At 36.1% G+C, this 18304-nt stretch overlaps 1 protein-coding gene across 1 annotated transcript in view; it reads right to left on the minus strand.

Annotated features, from left to right (window-relative positions):
• The window catches only part of LRP6 (LDL receptor related protein 6), a 125083-nt gene that overhangs the window by 57448 nt on the left and 49331 nt on the right, over positions 1 to 18304 (minus strand). Inside the window, exon 4 of the mRNA XM_033116936.1 lies at positions 1310 to 1506. Coding sequence (XP_032972827.1) covers positions 1310 to 1506 — 197 coding nt within the window. The remainder of the gene's footprint in view (positions 1 to 1309; positions 1507 to 18304) is intronic.

The raw sequence follows: 18304 nt of genomic DNA on the forward strand, positions 1-18304 counted from the left end.
TGGTGAAACCACACGAATAAGAGCTTGGAGGCTGTACACCGGGAGAGAGAAGAAGGTGAGTAGTCTAACTAGAGATTAAGGTTTCTGTTGACTAAGAAGAACTAAATCTGAATGAGCACAGAGAATGAGAACAGACTGTGGCAGATGGCATTGAAAGCCAAGGAAAGTAATTCCAATGTCGAAAAATCAAACTTTGGAAAGATTAACACGAAAAAGATAAGCATATAGATTAAAAGAGGCGAAAACTGAGCAGCAGAGATTAATCAGCAGATTTGTAGAAACTACGGAAAGGGGCTGATTTAAGTAATATCCAAGAAAAAAATCAACATAATAGCAACGAAATATGAAACATAAAAGAAAGCAGTATCACAGATAACTGCATATGCTCAAACTAGTAAAACATAAAGGATCAACAATGCCATGTAGGAAAAAAAGGGAAATTCTTTCCTGAGGGCTAACTTTGAGAATAAAAAATTCATACAAGTAACATGTTCTTTTTTACAAAAGAGTTAACACATACATGTAAAAACATTTTTATGGGCTCATGATCACAAGATTCCAACATAACAAATGCAAACATCTGACTATGTCACCCTAAATGGAAGGAGCTAATACAAAGCAATGCATAATCCAAAAACCCTTCTTTTTTGGCTATGGAATACAATCAGACACATGCCAAACATTTATTTACACACAAGTGCCAAACACTTAACATTCTCATATTCCTTTTAAACTTAATTCTAATCCTCTTTTATAAGCAACTGTTGTCAGCAATCACGGCCCAAGTCATTGTAAAGGTTGGCCAAAAATTAGAAGCAAAACTAAGAAAAAAGGGAGGTAGGGTGTGCACAGAGAAGTTTAAGCAGGTATTTTATTCAGCAACCTGAGGTACTTAAATTCACCAGTTAGATTAACAGAAGATTCCATTTAAGAAAAGTGTTTGTTTTTAAATATACTCATATAAAACAAAATCAAACACACATTAGAGAGAAATAATATGAACAAGAAATGCATTAGTATATAATCTTAGCAGAGGAGCTATTTCAGTTTCTTGTTTTATTTCTCTCTTCTCTACCTCCACAACCCAGACCCAAATAAGGGGCTGAAGTAGTCTGTAGTAATAAATATCAAGGTACAAATGGTTTAGGCTGTTATTTAACATGAATTATATTTTCACATTTTCCCTATTTTTCATTCCTCCCCACTACCTTTGGATATGTCCTCTCTCCTCCTGCCTCTCAAGAACGCCAGACATCAACAGTGCTACAAAGCTATGCCAACTTACAATTTAAAAATCAAGATCACTTACCATTTGGCTGCCTCTGTTGGCTGAAGGCATGTATATCCATGGGAGAGAAGATGTTAGAATGGATTTCACGCAGACCCTCGCCAGTGTACTTGTTGCAAGCCAAAATGGAGTGTGTATTCCAGTCAGTCCAGTACAATGTGTCCTCAAATAACGTCAAGGCAAAAGGATGTGGAAGGGAACCTTTAACCACTGCCTGCCTGTTAACACAAAGAGAAAAACTTAAACATTTCTACATTTTCTTCTTTGATCAAAACGTCATCTCTCCCATTAAAATGGTTTTGTAATCCACATTAACACATACAAATCCAGAGTAACACATATCTTAAGGTCAAATATACCTATGAAAAGTAAGTCACATAGCAAATTCAAATATATTTTATTTTCAGGTGTCCAAAACTCCCAAACCAAGTACTTCAAGAATGGTCCCTAACTTGGCAGCAGGCCCCAGGTTCACCAGAAGCTACCAGACAGACAAAGCCCAAGTATTAGCACTGGTGTCAATTCCCATCTCTGGACTCACATCTTCCATCCTTCCACATAATTCATCTCGTTAGGAGAAAAGTGGGCAAAAAGAAAAACCCTAGGGTTTACAGTTGGCACTGGAAAGTAGTTTTAAATCAATAGGTTTTTCTCTTCTTGATGTGGAAGAACAAAGAATCTGAGCCTGTTTCTTCCATCACTTCTTATGGTTTTGATAACTGAAAGTAAAAACATACACATGAGGCTAAAAAGGCATTCTGCTAGAGCTTTCTCTGCAAATCCCAGTCTAACTCCAGCAAAAGATCATCTCCGCTGGCTTTCTGGTTACTTAAGCTCCACAAGTCACGTAGCAAAAAGGAAGTCCCGCCACTGGCAGAATGTGTTCATGAAACAAAGCAGACCCAAAAATTTCACAAGCAATCCATACTATACAAAAGAAAAGGTAGAGAGCCTGATTAGTACTCAGGGCACAGAACTTTGCAGTGTGTCATGAAGAGTCATATGTAATTAATAAATACTGTTGAATAATGAACAAAAAATGTTTTGAGACAAAATAATATTCAAGAAAATTAATGCTCTGACATTTTCATAATATCAAATATATTATATTCATAAATAGTCCAGCTGGGAGGAAGGGAAGGAAGGGAAGTGTGAGGGGGGATGTAAGCAACTGAAGAGAAATAAAGAGTATCACATATTTTAGAGAAGATAATCCAATTTTTAGGTCCTTGAGGTTATGTTGATAATCTATAATATCTAACAGACTATCAGTAAAATAAATTCAAGAGCAATAATTTTTATCTAAGCACAATTAGCACGTTATTGCACAGGAAATGATCCTAGCCTAAGGTGTTTTACATTTGGGCCAGATTTTTTAAAAAATTGAATACAAGATTAGCATGACTAGTTTTACCAAACACACTTTCTATTTCAGAACTTCACACCTACTCTGCCCGCCCACATCACCATCATCTTCTCCTCCCATTTCTAATTCTCTCTTCCTAGCAGATAAATTTTCTCTCTCATTTCCCAAGAAGAACTATCACAATGTCTACTTCTGAAGTGGTTTCTTCCACTTTTTAAATGAACAGCTTTATTAAGTTCACTAAAGTGATTACGGTGTCTGTAGGAGTGATATACTACTTTAAGTCCAAATTTAAATAGGCCTGCATATTTCACACTAAAGTCTTCCAAAGTTCATTACGGTAAGACATAAAGGTAGAGCTCTGAGAAGCTGCCAAGAAAGATGAGTAACACAACTGAAAAACAAAGAATACTAAAAACTAAATTACTTAGCACTCTATTAACAATCAAAGAATTGCAAATTACATAATCAGATGTTTGAAAAACTGGGGAGAAAAAAGCCTTCTAAGTCCTTTGTGTATTAATAAAAAGTTAAAATCACTCCAATGAACTAAACACAGGAGAATAAACAAATAGGAAAAACAGAATCCCTCCCTAAAAGAAACACTCATATTATGTACTGACTGAAAGCATTTATATATTGGTAAGAAACCAAATAGAGCTGAGTTCAAATGCCCTCTGACACTACTTACATCATTTCTGCAAGCTTTATTTTCCTCATCTGTAAATGGAATATTCTAACCCTAATGATTTATTGTGAAGACTAAATGATAATATATGCAAAAACATTTAGCGTTATGCTTGGTACTTAGTAAACATTTCATAAATTACTCAATTTTAAGATACGTTTCCAATATTTTAATATTTCTGATATGGGGTAACATTTTACAACTAAAGTGAACATTTCATGTGGTTTTTAAATCAATAAAAAGTTCTCTGGCTTATTTTTATTCCCCCAGGATCTCACACAACACTATATGCACAAATTAGGTGGACTTATCAGACAGTCAGGGAATGCTTGATAAAACTTAATTTCTTAAATAAAACATGTAATTAACAGAGCTGAACAACAACAAAAAAGTAGACCTAAGAAGGCTATCACTCGTTCTTGTCATATTCTTTATTTACAATTTGTCCAAACAACAGTGACTTGTTCCTCAAAGTGGAGATAACTGTAGCCTTCACCTTTCTTCCTTTTGGTTGGGATTACTAAATAGGCCTACCTGGTGGTTTCCCCTTGGAAATGCAAGTTACTTCAGGGAGTTGATCATGGGTACCGAGAACAAATGTCACAGGCAAGATCAAAGTCTAGTTCTTCTTCGGTAGTATGCCACAACAATAACAGGAATGAAAAAATGGATCTCTACTATGGAAACCAACATCTATTGTGAATAATTACCACAACAGGTTCAGTTAACAACCATCATCTCATATAGATAGATACAATTAAAACAAAAGAAGAAAAAAATTTTTCTCCTTGTGATGAGAACTCTTAGGATTAACTCTCTTAACAACTTTCCTTGATGTCCTGAGTCATTTTGACTTTGGGAAGATGTGTGACATGGAGTGTTGTCATGGTAGAGGATGATTTACGGCACACTTTAAAACACCTTCTCTCTCAACCGTAGCTCACACCCGACTGACTGCACCAAACAAGTTAGTTGAAACTTGTCACATATTGTTACTAAGGTTCCACACGCTGCTTCTCGTATGGAAGATCCCTGCCTTTCTGTTGGATGGCACTTGGCAGCAGCATTCACCATATGTTTTGACCATAACAGAAAAGATTCGTGTCACACATCACTTGTGGTACGGCAATTTCTCTCAAATAAAAACATTAGGGTGTGTCCTCATCCACCTTCTTCACCGGATCTGGCAACATGTGACTTCTGTCTCTTCTCCAAAGTCAAAATGACCATGAAAGGTAAAAGTTTTGAATCAATTCAGGACCTTGAGGCAGCTACGACAGCACAACTAAAGAAACTCATGAAAGAGGACTTTCAGAAATGCTTCAGAAAGTGGCAAGAACGATGAGATAAGTGTGCTCAAAGTGAAAGGGAATATTTTGACGGGGATTAATGGCAATGTGTCTTTTACTGTAATAAATTACTTAAAATTTAAACATTGACCATATTTTTTTATCACACTTCATACAATATCCAGATTGAAACGAAGAAATAATACTGTCATTATTCACATATGACATGATTCTGTATGTAGAAAATACTAAAGAATTTCAAGGAAAACAAAAGTCTCCCAGACCTAATTAATTCAGCAAGTTTGCAGGATACAAGATCAATATACAGAAAAAAATTGCATTTCTACATACTAGCAATGAAAAATGCAAAACTTGATACAATCAACTAATATTTGTCAAGGAAGCCAAAAATGGAGGAAAAAACAGTCTCTTCAATAAACATCACTGGGAATAAATACTAGCTATTCAAATGTAAACGAATGAAACTGGACCCCAATCTCAATACCATTCACAAAAATTAACCCAAAATGGACTAAACACTTAAATGTAAGACCTGAAACTATAAAACTTGTAGAAGAAAACATAGGAGGGAAGCTCCTTGACATGAGTCTTAGCGATGATTTTAGATATAACACCTAAAGCACAAGCAACAAAATCAAAAACAAACAATTGGGACTACATCAAACTAAAAAGCTTCCACATAACGAAAGAAATATCACCAAAATGAAAAGGTAACCTATGAAATGGGGGAAAATATTTTAAAATCATATATGTAATAAGGCATTAATATCCAAAATATAAAAAGAACTCATGTGGGCCGGCCCGGTGGCTCAGGTGGTTGGAGCTCCGTGCTCCTAACTCTGAAGGCTGCCGGTTCGATTCCCACATGGGCCAGTGGGCTCTCAACCACAAGGTTGCTGGTTCCACTTCTCGAGTCCCCCAAGGGATGGTGGGCAGCGCCCCCTGCAACTAAGATTGAACACGACACCTTGAGCCGAGCTGAGACTCCTGGATGGCTCAGTTGGTTGGAGCGCGGGCTCTCAACCACAAGGTTGCCAGATCGATTCCTCGAGTCCCACAAGGGATGGTGGGCTGCACCCCCTGCAACTAGCAACGGCAACTGGACCTGGAGCTGAGCTGCGCCCTCCACAACTAAGACTGAAAGAACAACAACTTGACTTGGAAAAAAGTCCTGGAAGTACACACTGTTCCCCAATAAAGGCCTGTTTCCCTTCCCCAATAAAATCTTTAAAAAAAAAAAAAAAGAACTCATGTAACTCAATAGAAAATAATAATAGTAACTCAATAGAAAATAATAATAATAATCCAATTAAAAAATGGACAAAATACCTGAAGAGATATTTTTCCAAAGAAGATATTCAAAGGTCAATGGGTCCATGAAAAAGTGCATTATTTACAATAACCAAGACATGGAAACAACCTAAGTGTCCACGGACAGATGAATGGATAAAGAAAATCACACACACACACACACACAATGGAATACTATTCAGCCAAAAAAAAAAAGGATATCCTGTCATTTGCCAACAATTTGAATGGACCTTGAGGGCATTACGCTAAATGAAATAAGTCAGAAAGACCAATATTGTATGATTTCACTTATATGTGGAATCTTTCCAAAACCACAAAATTTGAAAATAATTAAATAATTCATTAACACCACCATAAAAAATAACCACATACCTGAGAATAAATTTAACAAAAGAGTGTATCATACACAAAATGGCTCACTGTAATGACGAGCGGGGTGGAAGAGGAGGAGGGACACATGCTAGAATGGGGCTAATGGATTTATTTAGTAATATCTAACCAATTTATTTAGCAATATGTACTAGCAAAAGACAAAGGCAATTAATAGAATATGTTAATGTCAGAAAGTAAAAGTGGTTAAGACTAAACTATATACATTGATACCAATGTCACGTCAAATGAGTACACATACATATAAGTTTAAGAGATCCCAACGTTATGTTTACAACTGATCAAAAATCACTTGGCTAAATACACAAATAACATCAGTAAGGAGTACCCAAAAGCAGTAGTAAGCTCTATAGGATAGTAACTATTCCAGTAGATACCAAAAGCTCACCAAACCGGGGGAGAATAGCACTGGAAAAATCGTAAATCAAAACCTTGCCACGTATGTAGCGGAGAGAAACTCAGGCGTCTCCCACACCGCTGCTTGTCTGTTCCCAAGAATGCTGCTGCTGTTGTCTTTGTTGTTGTTGTTGGAAGTCAAGGCGTCTTCTGATGTTATAAACTGCAAGCTGCATGTAAGTTTTTAAGGTGTTAACAATCTGAAGAATGTTGCTGTTGTTGTTGTTAGAAGTTAGGGTGTCTTCTGATGCTGTACGCTGCAAGTTACATACAAGTTTTCTAGATGCTGACAAGTTCTCAAGAAGGCTAACCATGGGAACAACACTGGAGAGGCCGGGAACCAGCCAGACCTCACCAGGTTCACAGCAGAAAGTCAGGACATCCCCTGGTGTTGTAAGCTGCATGTTGCCGGAAGTCTTCAAAAAGTTAGGATGATGAAAAATCACCAATGACAAATGACCAAATGACGAAATAATAATTAATAGTTAACACTGCCAACTGAGGTCTGTCTTATAAATTTTTTTCAGATGTAACTTAGAGCCAAGTTTCTTGTTCCTGCCTCCCCCTCCGGGAATGGCCAGTTCTGGGAGGGTCCGGCAGTTACTGATATGAATGTTGCCCATCCGGCCGAAGGGCCAATTCATCTGGATAAGCAATATCTACTGTTCTTCCTTGGGACCATCAGCCCAAGGTTTTCCAAAGCCTGGCAACGTGCCTGTCACGTTGTCCTGATACAACTTAGCTACTTCTTCACTTCATCTGCTGATGTGGGAGAAACAGACAGAACAAAGAGGGAGTTCTCTCAACCCCTGATCAAGAATTTCTTTAACCCTAAGCTCACCATCACCTCACAACACAGACAAAACAACAAACATCATCTCGTATCTCCCCTACCTGAGAGAATGAGACCAAACAGAGAAACAACCTCATCCCATATCTCCCCTGCTCGGGAGAAGGAGACCCAGAAAGCAACATCATATCCAATGAAGAAACTATCAAGAATACATAAAACTCTCAAAATTCAACAAGACAATCCAATTTAAAATTGGGCAAATAACTTGAATAGAGTCTGAAACATCTAAGCGAGTCTTAAGTGAAAAAAGGCTGAGCTACACTGTGTTCGAGAAAATTACAGGCAGGCCAAACAGAAAGAAGTACAGTTAATAATGTATCTGGAGTAGGGGCAAGAGAGAAGCATACCTAAACCATTTCAGCAAAATCTGGTATTTACTGTTTTCCAAAGTCATTATTTTCTCTTGACTATATAAAGAATAATGGTATGTTCACTATAAAAATTTGGCAATAGGAAGTATATCTTTCTCCTTTATAATGTGCATGTGTACAATATGTACATGTATAATAAATACAAATACAAGCAATTCCCAACATCAGGGAATGGAAAAACTGGTTTCTGTTTTTAAAATAGTAAGGCACAACAGGAACCAACTAACCAATGGGGTTTAGAAGAACTGGTAAAAGAGTCATTAGCTCTAAATCATAGCCCCCATCAGGACAGAAGGAAAAGACTTGAGCCAAACCGAGAAATGATGGAGGCACCTGCACTAAACCAAGAATAAAGAGTATTTACCACCCTAATTACCGAGCTTCTTCACTGGGAAGATAAGCAGCAGGCCCTAGGTCCTTGCTGCACCTTAACAATGGTTAATTTGCCCTGAGAAAAATGGTTAATTTATTTTGAAAGACTCCAACTCATCCTCTCATCTTGATTAATCAATATGTGATTGCATTTTTTAACATGTGAATTTTTGTAAATTTGTGGCACTTACTGCATCATAATGACCTGTTTTCATCTAACAACATAAAGATTTTCAATATCATTAAACATTGCCTTCACATTATTTTTAATGGCTATAATAGCACTGCATTGAATAGGTGTGCTATAATTAAAAAATCAATACTGTTCAACATTCAACATATATTACATAAGGTGTCTTTAAACAGAAACATACAAACATATATTAAAAGATTATGTAATGATCAGTACATAAAAATATTTTGACCATAGGTTGGCATGAACCTAATTCTGTATTTCTTCTGAGAGCAATGGTTCAGTTTTCACTATTTCAGTGTACACAACTTTATAGAATTAACTACCATGAATAATGAGAATCTACTATATACTATGGAAAACTGTCTCTCTCACTAGCAAAGAAAAAAATGCAATCAATACAAGTAAAATATATTTTACAATTTCAAAATGGATGACATTATCTTTTCTTAAACTTAATATTTAAAAAAACAATAGATAAGATATGCAGACATACACTGTGTGACAGTGGAAATTAGTAAAATCATTCCATAAAAAAAAAAGACGGCCTTAAAATCTCTCTGCACCTTGATATACAAATCCTACTTCAAGTAATTAATTCTAAAGATGTCATCCAAGACGTAGATTCATGCAGGCTCATCTTTACTCCAACAACATTTATAAAAGTAAAAAATTACAACTTAAATAAATGTTTCACAATAAGGCAATATGGTTAAAAAAACACCATACTGTTCAACATTCAGAAAATTTCTTCTATTTATACAAATATTTAATAACATAACAGCTTAATCTTACTCTTTTCTTAAACTTACCATTTTTTATTCTTCCTTACACTTCACCTCTCTCCTATTATATGGACTTTTCCTACTAGACTGAATTATATGCTCTTTTTTTTATGTCTCTAGGGATTTAGAAGATACACAAATTGCTCAAATTTTAATTGTCTTTACATTTTAAAATCATATTTCATCCTATTTTAGATTAATTACTAGTGTGAAGAACAAGATAGTACCTACTGACACCCCATGTGAAGATAAGACGTGAACATGGTTTTACTCCTGCCTGCTCTTCTTCCTCATCTAACCATCCCACTACTTCTCATTTTTTGATAAAACCTGGAATTTTAGATATTATGTACTTTCATTTGTATCTTCTGTTTCAAAATATCTCATGCTTGCCTTAAGTTTTAAATGCACATTAACAGTAATTACTAGATTTAACTCCCTGTTTAACCGGGTTCATTCTTCACAAATATTTATCTCACTTCCCCACTCTTGAGCTTTACATTTTAATTCATCTCTATCAGTCTTCTGAAGTATGTCAAGTAAGTTTTTAGGAAAGAGTAATGTAAATGATATATTTTGACTCCTTACATATTAATAACAATGTCTTCCTTTCGCAGTTAACACATGAACAACTCCTGGATCAACCTCCACAACTCAGATCTTTTCTTCCATTGTTTTCAGCCCTACTTCCCCAAATTGTGGCCGAATTTCTCAAGGTTATCTTTCATTTTACTGATGGATTTTTATTTTTCAGTCATCTATCGGGTTGTCACTGCTTACACTGTGTTTTAAATTGAACAATCATGCTCTTTATTTTCATTCTATTTTTACTAACCTTGAATACAATCTTTCGAACTACTTTGTTTTCATACATGTGTCTTCTTGAAATTTGATAATTTTTTCTCCTGCATCTTACATGAAATTACAGGAAGACATCTCTTCTGATTCCTTCATATGGGTCATTCATTTGAATTACAGTATCTTCTCATGTGCCCTGTTGTTTTTTTCCTATTATCTTGTGTTTCAGAGGGAGGTCTGTTCTTTAATGGAAGTTGAAATCCATTCTCTTACAGCCTATAAATTCCTGGTCCAAGCTTTCAGATCCAGAAGAAAGGAGAAGGCAAATAAATTTTCAATTTATTACAGCTTCACTTTAATTTGGAAATCAAATCACACTGGGAGGGAGGATCTGAAGCTAGTGATCACAGCAGCATATTCATGTGTCTCTTGTGCATGTTCCTGGCAGCACCAAGTAGTCTGCTGATACAGTGACCCTGCTTATTCTCTGGCACCGTGTGCTTATTCACAGCCAGCTGTAACTATACCTCTGATCTTTGCCCAACATACTCAATCATGTCAAGTATGGTTGCTATAACATGTATGTCCTTCAGCGTCTAGTGTATTTCCCAAAGGTGTTAACAGAATCCAGATGAGGCCTACCTTCCACTCCACCCCCTCTCCTCCTCATCACCCTCACCTGCAGCCATCACCCCTGGAGGTGTGGTTATTGTTCCTTATTTGGGTAAATTTCAACTTGCTTTTTTGAAAAGCAGATTCTAGACAACCTCAGTAGGTGACCAAACATGTCGCTTTGCCTGAGTCTGAGGGATTTCCTGGAACCCAAACAAGGATAGGTGATGACGCAACAGCTCAGTCAGACTGGGACATCCTTTAATCTCGAACCCTGGAGAAATTCTTCGAGGTTTCTGATATGTGGTTATCGTTGCCTAAGTCTCAAGCACTGATGTAAACCTCCCGTTTACAGTACATGGCTTCAATAACCATTAACTTGATAGTGACTATACATCTGTATCTTCCTCTGAGACTTCTCTGCTGAGCTGCAGGCTCAGATATAAAGCTCTCTAGATTTCATCACCATAGTTTTCTGTAAGCAACTCAAAGGCAAACATGTCCAAAGCTGAACTCAACCTCAAATCAAGGAAAATGAATCTATCCTCCCTTCCTGAATCTCCTATCTAAATGAAGGGCACTTCCATCAAATCAGGCATTCAAAGCACAATCCTAGTTGTCAGACACATTCCGAGAACCACAGTTTATTAGTTTAGGATTGGGGTCTACTAATGCAAATGGAGGAAGTGGTGAGAACATTTGCCTAAAATGAGGTAAAGGAATTAGAGCATTTAAGTCACAATAAAAAAGAGTTTGTACTTTATCCTGAGAATGATGATTCACTGGAAGATTTAAGACAGATAACTCTAATTCGTCTTTAAACCATTTTCTACACAACTACCAAAATGGTATTTCTAAAAGACAAATCCAGCCATGTCAATTTACTACTTGAAATGACTCCTAATACTTTTCAGGATAAAATTAAAATGCCTTATTTCAGAATATGAGATGGTGCATGATCTAGCTGCTATCCATCTCTCTAGACTTGCCTCCAACCATTCCACATTTCCTATTACTGCAGAACCACACTGACAAAACAAAGTGTTCTTTAATAACTTTAATTTGAAAACGTGACTCTAATAATTCATAATTAAAATTTTTCAGAAAGAGCTTTTATATTAATCCTAGTTTTTAAAATTTACTATTTTTCCTCCGTGTCTGTCAAGGTTAAAAGACCCTATTCCCATCCTTGATTACCTACGTTAAAGTCAATTAGCCATATGTATATGTACCTATTCCTGAACTCTGTTCTGCTCCACTGATCTCTATCTATCCTTAGATTTAGTACTTCATTGTTTTATTTACTCCAGTTTTATAGTACGTCTTGAAATCAAGTGGAAAGATGTCATATTTTTAATCGTACAAAATCAACTGAGTTATTTTAATAGGTCCTACGCATTCTCACATAAATTTTAGATTCCAATTTGTCATTTTATTTAAAAAGGAAAAAAAAAAACAGAACACCCACACATCTACAATAAAGCCTTGGGGAATTTGTGTTGAGACTGTGTTGAATCTACAGACCAGTTTACGGAGAATTGCCATCTTAACAATATATTGATAATTTTTTTTCTTAAAGGACCAATATTGCAGTCTTCTCCCCACTGCAAATGGAGAAGAAAGAACTCTGCATTTTACGTCACAGAGCACATAAGAATCTTAAAAGTAATGTACTTTCTGCAGGGATAGTGTCTAGGAGACATTATTAATTCATGTTAAGAAATGCACATGACAGCCTTGAGTTATCTGTGTCTAAAAACAAACAATTGATACACTGAAAACTATCTTTCATAGCTTGATGAAGACTGTTTGGAACAAGACATACAAATATAGAATAATTAAGTATATACTATGAATTCCTGTTTTTGTTTTTTTCTAATGAAGAGGAGCTGCAATGAATCCTTGAAGCTCATCATGGAAACCCACATAGCTTATGTGGGTTATGTGGGTTTTTCAGTTAAGAAAAAAAGTCTTGGAATCAGCAATTATATAGCTTTCCCCAGAACTGAATAGTAAGACTCTTCTGAACTTTCCTATGAGATTTCTTGGGAGAATTTAACAGATCTAAGATTATGGATATCGCACCCAAGGGCCAATTGGTGATCAATTAGTTTACTCCTTCCAAGACCAGTATGCATCCTTAAACTGTGTGAATGGCAGGATTTCAAAAATGTGGACGTTTAAGAACAAATCCATTACCACTGGAAGAGCAGCTAAAAGCTCATGCCTTACTGACAACTGATCGAAAGCACCATATTCATAAAGAATAGCACACAATTATTCCTCTGTAATAAATAATACCATTTGACACACATTTACTAAACACGTAATAAGAGCTAGGTATTTTGCTCTGCTACATGCTCTTATAAAAGCAAAAATTAAAATAGTGATGTTTAAAGGAAGACCACTTACGGGATATGGAGTTTATACCTTCCCTGGGTACTCTAAGATCTATCCTTATTTTAAGTTCAAGATTACCATCTTGAATAACATTAGCTTAATCATTTGTAGAATTACCTTTACTGAATTAAGCTCCCAACTTTAAACAAAGACCACCATGGAAAAGTAATATGAAATTAACACACACACACACACACACACACACACACACACACACACAATTCAAATAATACCCATTACAGCCCTTACTGATTCCATATGAAAAATTTCTTCTCAAATTTAATATGATGAACATCTTCTCTTGCAAAGATCGTACGTTTCCATCTTTCCAATGGTATGTATGGTAACTCATTTTACTCTATCTGCTGAAGAACTTACAGACAATTTGTCTTTAAATTTTTATTTTAAAATAAAGCAGATACAAAGAAAATTGAGTATGTACCCAGAAGGGGAATTACTGGACCGTGTGGTAGTAATATTTTTAATTTTTTGAGGAACCTCCACACTGTTTTACATACTGGATGCACCAATATACAATCTCCAATTGGGCGAAAGGTTTCCCTTTTCACCACATCCTCGCCAATACTGATCTCATCAATACTTATCTTTTTGATGACAGAAATTCTAAGAGGTGTGAGACGATAACTCACTGTGGTTTAGATCTGCATTTCCCTGATGATTAGTGATGTTGAGCACCTTTTCATGCACCTGTTGGACAAATGTTCGTCTTTCCTAAAGAGATTACTCAGTTTCTCTGCCCATTTTTTAATGGCATGGTTTGTATTTTCTGCTATTGAGCTGTATGAATTCCTGATATATTTTGGATATTAGTACCTTATCAAATACACAATTTGCAAATATTTTTTCTCATTCGACAGGTGGCCTTTTCATTTTGTTGATGGTTTCCTTTGTTGTGCATAAGCTTTTTAGTTTAATGTAGGCCCACTTTTATTTTTGCTTTTATTGCCTTGCTTTTGGTGTCAAATCCAAAAAACTCACTGCTAATACCGATGTCAAGAAGCCTTTTCCCTATGTTTTCTTCTAGGAGTTTCATGGTTTCGGGTCTTAAATTTAAGTCTTTAACCCATTTTAAGTTGATTTTTGTGCATGCTATCAAATACGGGTCCAGTTTCATTCTTTTGCATGTAGCTATCCAATTTTCCCAACATCATTTATTGAAGAGATTATCCTTTCCCCATTGTATATTCTTGGTTTATTTTTTGTAAATTAATTGACCACTTATGCATGGGTTTATTACTAGGCTCTCTATTCTGCTTCATTGAGCCATGTGTCTGTTTTTATGCCAATACCATACTGTTTTGATTATTACAGCTTTGAAATATAGTTTCAAATCAGGAAGTGTGGTGTTTCTAGCTCTGTTTTTCTTTTTCAAGATTGCTTAGGGTATCTTGTGGTTTCATGCAAATTTTAGAATTGTTTGTTCTATATCTGTGAAAAATATCTTGTAATTTTAATAGGGATGACATTTCATCTGTAGATATCTTTGGGTAGTCTGGACATTTTAACAAATTAATTTTTACTATCCATAAGTATGGGTTAATTTGCACTTATTTATTTGTGTCCTTTTCAATTCCTTTCATCAGTGCCTTATAGTTTTCAGTGTACATGCCCTACAACTCCTTGTTTAAAATTATTGATGGGTATTATATTCCTTTGATGCTATAGTAAATATGATTGTTTTCTTAATTTCTCTGATATTTTTTATTACCGTATAGAAAAGCAACTGATTTCTGTATACTGATTTTGTATCCTGAAAATTAAGAGAATTTGTTCATTAGTTCTAACAGTTTTGTGGTGGGCTTTTTAGGATTTCCTATATGTAACATCAGATCATCTGCAAATACTATTTTACTTCTTCATTTCGGTATTGGGAGGCCTTTTATTAATTTATTTTTTCTTGCCTATTGCTCTGGCTAGGACCTCCAGCTCTTATTTTCATTGAACTTTTCTACTGTCTTTGTAGTCTCTATTTCATTTATTTCCACTCTGATCTTTGTTATTTCCTTCCTTCTGGCAACTTTGGCTTAATTTGTTCTTATCTACCTAGTTTTTTTTGTTTTTTGGGTTTTTTTTTAGATTTTATTGGGGAATACTGGGGAACAATGTGTTCCTCCAAGGCCCATCAGATCCAAGTCGTTGTCCTTCAGTCTAGATGTGGAGGGCGCAGCTCAGCTCCAAGTCTAGTTGCCATTTTCAATCTTTAAAGTTTCAGGGGCACAGCCCACCATCCCATGGGAACTGAACCAGCAACACTGTTGTTGAGAGCTCGCACTCTAACCAACTGAGCCATCCAGCCACCCCTCCGGAAGCTCAGTGGCAGCTCGTTGTCTTCAATCTAGTTGTGGAGGGCGCAGCTCACTGGCCCATGGAGGAATCGAACCGGCAACCCTATTGTTCAAAGCTCACGCTCCAACCAACTGAGCCATCTGGCCGCCCCTCTACCTAGTTTTTTGAGGTGGAAAGTTACGTTATTTATTTTAGATCTTTCTTGTTTAATGTACACATTTATCACTATAAACTTCCCTCTTAACTGCTTTTGTTGCATCCCACAAGTTTCGGTATATTGTATTTCCATTTCCATTTGTTTCAAGATATATTTTTATTTCCCTTTTAATTTCTTCCTTGACCCATAGGCTGTTCAGGAGTATCTTGTTTAAGCCCTACATATATGTGAACTGTCCAATTTCTTTTTAACTGAGGTATAATTGACATACAACATTATATTAGTTTGATTCAATATTTGTATATATTGGCAAATGATCATCACAGTAAGTCAACATCCATCACCATAGTTACAGAATTTTTTTCTTGTGATGAAAACGTTTAAGATTTATTATCTTAGTAACTTCCAAATATGCAATACAGTATTACTAACTATAGTAGCCAAGCTGTATATTACATCCCATTACTTATTGATAGCTGCAATTTTGTATGTTTTGACTCCCTTCTCCCATTCTGTCCAACCCTTAGCCCCCACATCTGGCAACCACCAATTGTTCTCTGGATTATGAGCTTGATTTGTGGGGTTTTTTTGAGGGTCTACATATAAGTGAGATCGTATGATATTTGTCTTTGTCTGACTTATTTCACTTAGTATAATGCCATCAAGGTCCACCCATGTTGTTGCAAAAGGCAAGATTTCCTTCCTTTTTATGGCTGAATAATATTCCATTGTCTGCTAAAGAATACAATAGCTGAACTGAAAAATTCAATAGAGGAGTAGCAACTGTACACTAAATCAAATGGAAGAATCAGCAAAGACAGGGCAATTCATCAATCAGAGAGGTAAAAATAAAATAAAAATGAAGATAGCTTAAGGGACTTATGAGACACCACCCAGTGGACTACAGCCTACATGATAAGGATCCCAGAAGGAGAGGATAAAGAGAAAGGAGCAGAAAGTTTATTGAAAGAAAATGGCTGAAAACTTCCGTAACCTGGGGAAATAGACAACCAGGGCCAGGAAGTTCCAAAAAAGATGAATTCAAAAGGACACACACCAAAACGCATTATAATTAAACTGTGAAAAGTTAATTTTAAAATCAGCTTGTTTCACACAAGGGAACCTCCACAGACTACAGAAAAACAACTTGCTTCACACAAGGGAAGCTCCATAGACTACAAATAGATTTTTTAGCAGAAATGTTCCAGACCAGGCGGGAGTGGCACGATATATTGAGACTGCTAGAAGACAAAAACTGCCAACCAAAAACACAGTAAGTCCTTACTTAACATCACTGATAGGTTCTTAACCATGTCAGGTTAAGCAAAACATAACATATAATGAAACCATTTTCACCACTGGCTAACTGATATGAAAAGAGTTAAGATCCTATGGCATCTCATCAACATTATAATGAAACCATGTTGAACAAAACATTATTCAAGGACCTGCTGCACTTTACCCAGCAAATCTGTCCTTCAGAATAGAAGGAAAGAAAGGGTTTTCCTGACAAGGAAAAGCTGAAGGAGAGTTCATCACCACTAGATTCGGTCTTACAAGAAACGTTAAAGGAACTTCTTCAAGATAAAACGAAAGAGCATCAAGTAGCAACAGCAAACGTATGCAAGTATAAACCTCACAGGTAAAGATAAATATATGGTTAAGTTCAGAATATTCTAGTGTTGTAATAGTGGTGGGTCAATCACTATAAACCTAGAATTTATGTGTTAAAAGACAAAAGTAGTAAAAATAACTACAATAACATCCTAATGGATACACAAGGCAAAAATATATAAATTGTGATATCAGAAACAATAAATATGGGGGGAGAGTAAAAATGTAAAGCTTAAGTTTATATTCGAAGTTCTTATGAGTTTAAAATACTGTTATAAATAAGATGTTCTTTATAATAACTTTAAATGGGATTTTACTTGATACTCCTGTGTTTCTCATGTTTACACTTACGTGAAATTAGCATTCCTAAACTGTTAAAAGAAAGTGGTGTTCAGGGCAGTTTTTCTCACTTTACAGAATTCAGTCTTCTGTTGTTTTCATGTAATATTCAAATGAGGGTAGCTTCCTTTCTGAGATCTTCCCTGCTGTTTCTGTCCATCCTTATCTGAACCTTCTCTTTCCTTCCCCGTTTGGTCCTGTCACTTTTCCCTATTCTACTCAATTTTGATGCTACCATTCTTTTCAATTTTGTTTCTACTCAGTGTGGTACTCTGTTCTGGCAGAGAATTCTAGCAGGTCCATTTCGAGAATCCTTTGAAGCCGGTCTGCTCTATCCTTTTTGGTCTTTATCATGGACACATTGCACTTGCCCTGACACTGGAGTGGGCAGCCCCAAGCCTCATTTCACCTGCTGCTCTTAATACAGGCCACCACGTTGTCTACTAAATAGCTGAGGCAATTCTGAAGGTGTCCTGCATTTTAAGTTCAATGAAACACCCCATTCACTCTCTCTCTGCTCACTCCTGCAGACAGCAGTGCTACGGAGGTCTTCTGGCAGTTAGCGGTCTGCTGTTCCCTGATTTTATTTCTGGATGCCTGAGGTTAGTTTTATGGTGTGTTTTTTGGATGTGATAACTAGTTTCACTGGTTTTTGTGTGGGTATCCCAAAAGAGTCAAGAAAATTATGACATGGCCATATTTATTTCCTAGCATCCCTCTCAAAACCAAATTTCAGACAAAACAATTATATTTT

This window comes from Rhinolophus ferrumequinum, chromosome 10 (genome assembly GCF_004115265.2).
Source record: "Rhinolophus ferrumequinum isolate MPI-CBG mRhiFer1 chromosome 10, mRhiFer1_v1.p, whole genome shotgun sequence".
NCBI classification, from domain to species: domain Eukaryota; kingdom Metazoa; phylum Chordata; class Mammalia; order Chiroptera; family Rhinolophidae; genus Rhinolophus; species Rhinolophus ferrumequinum.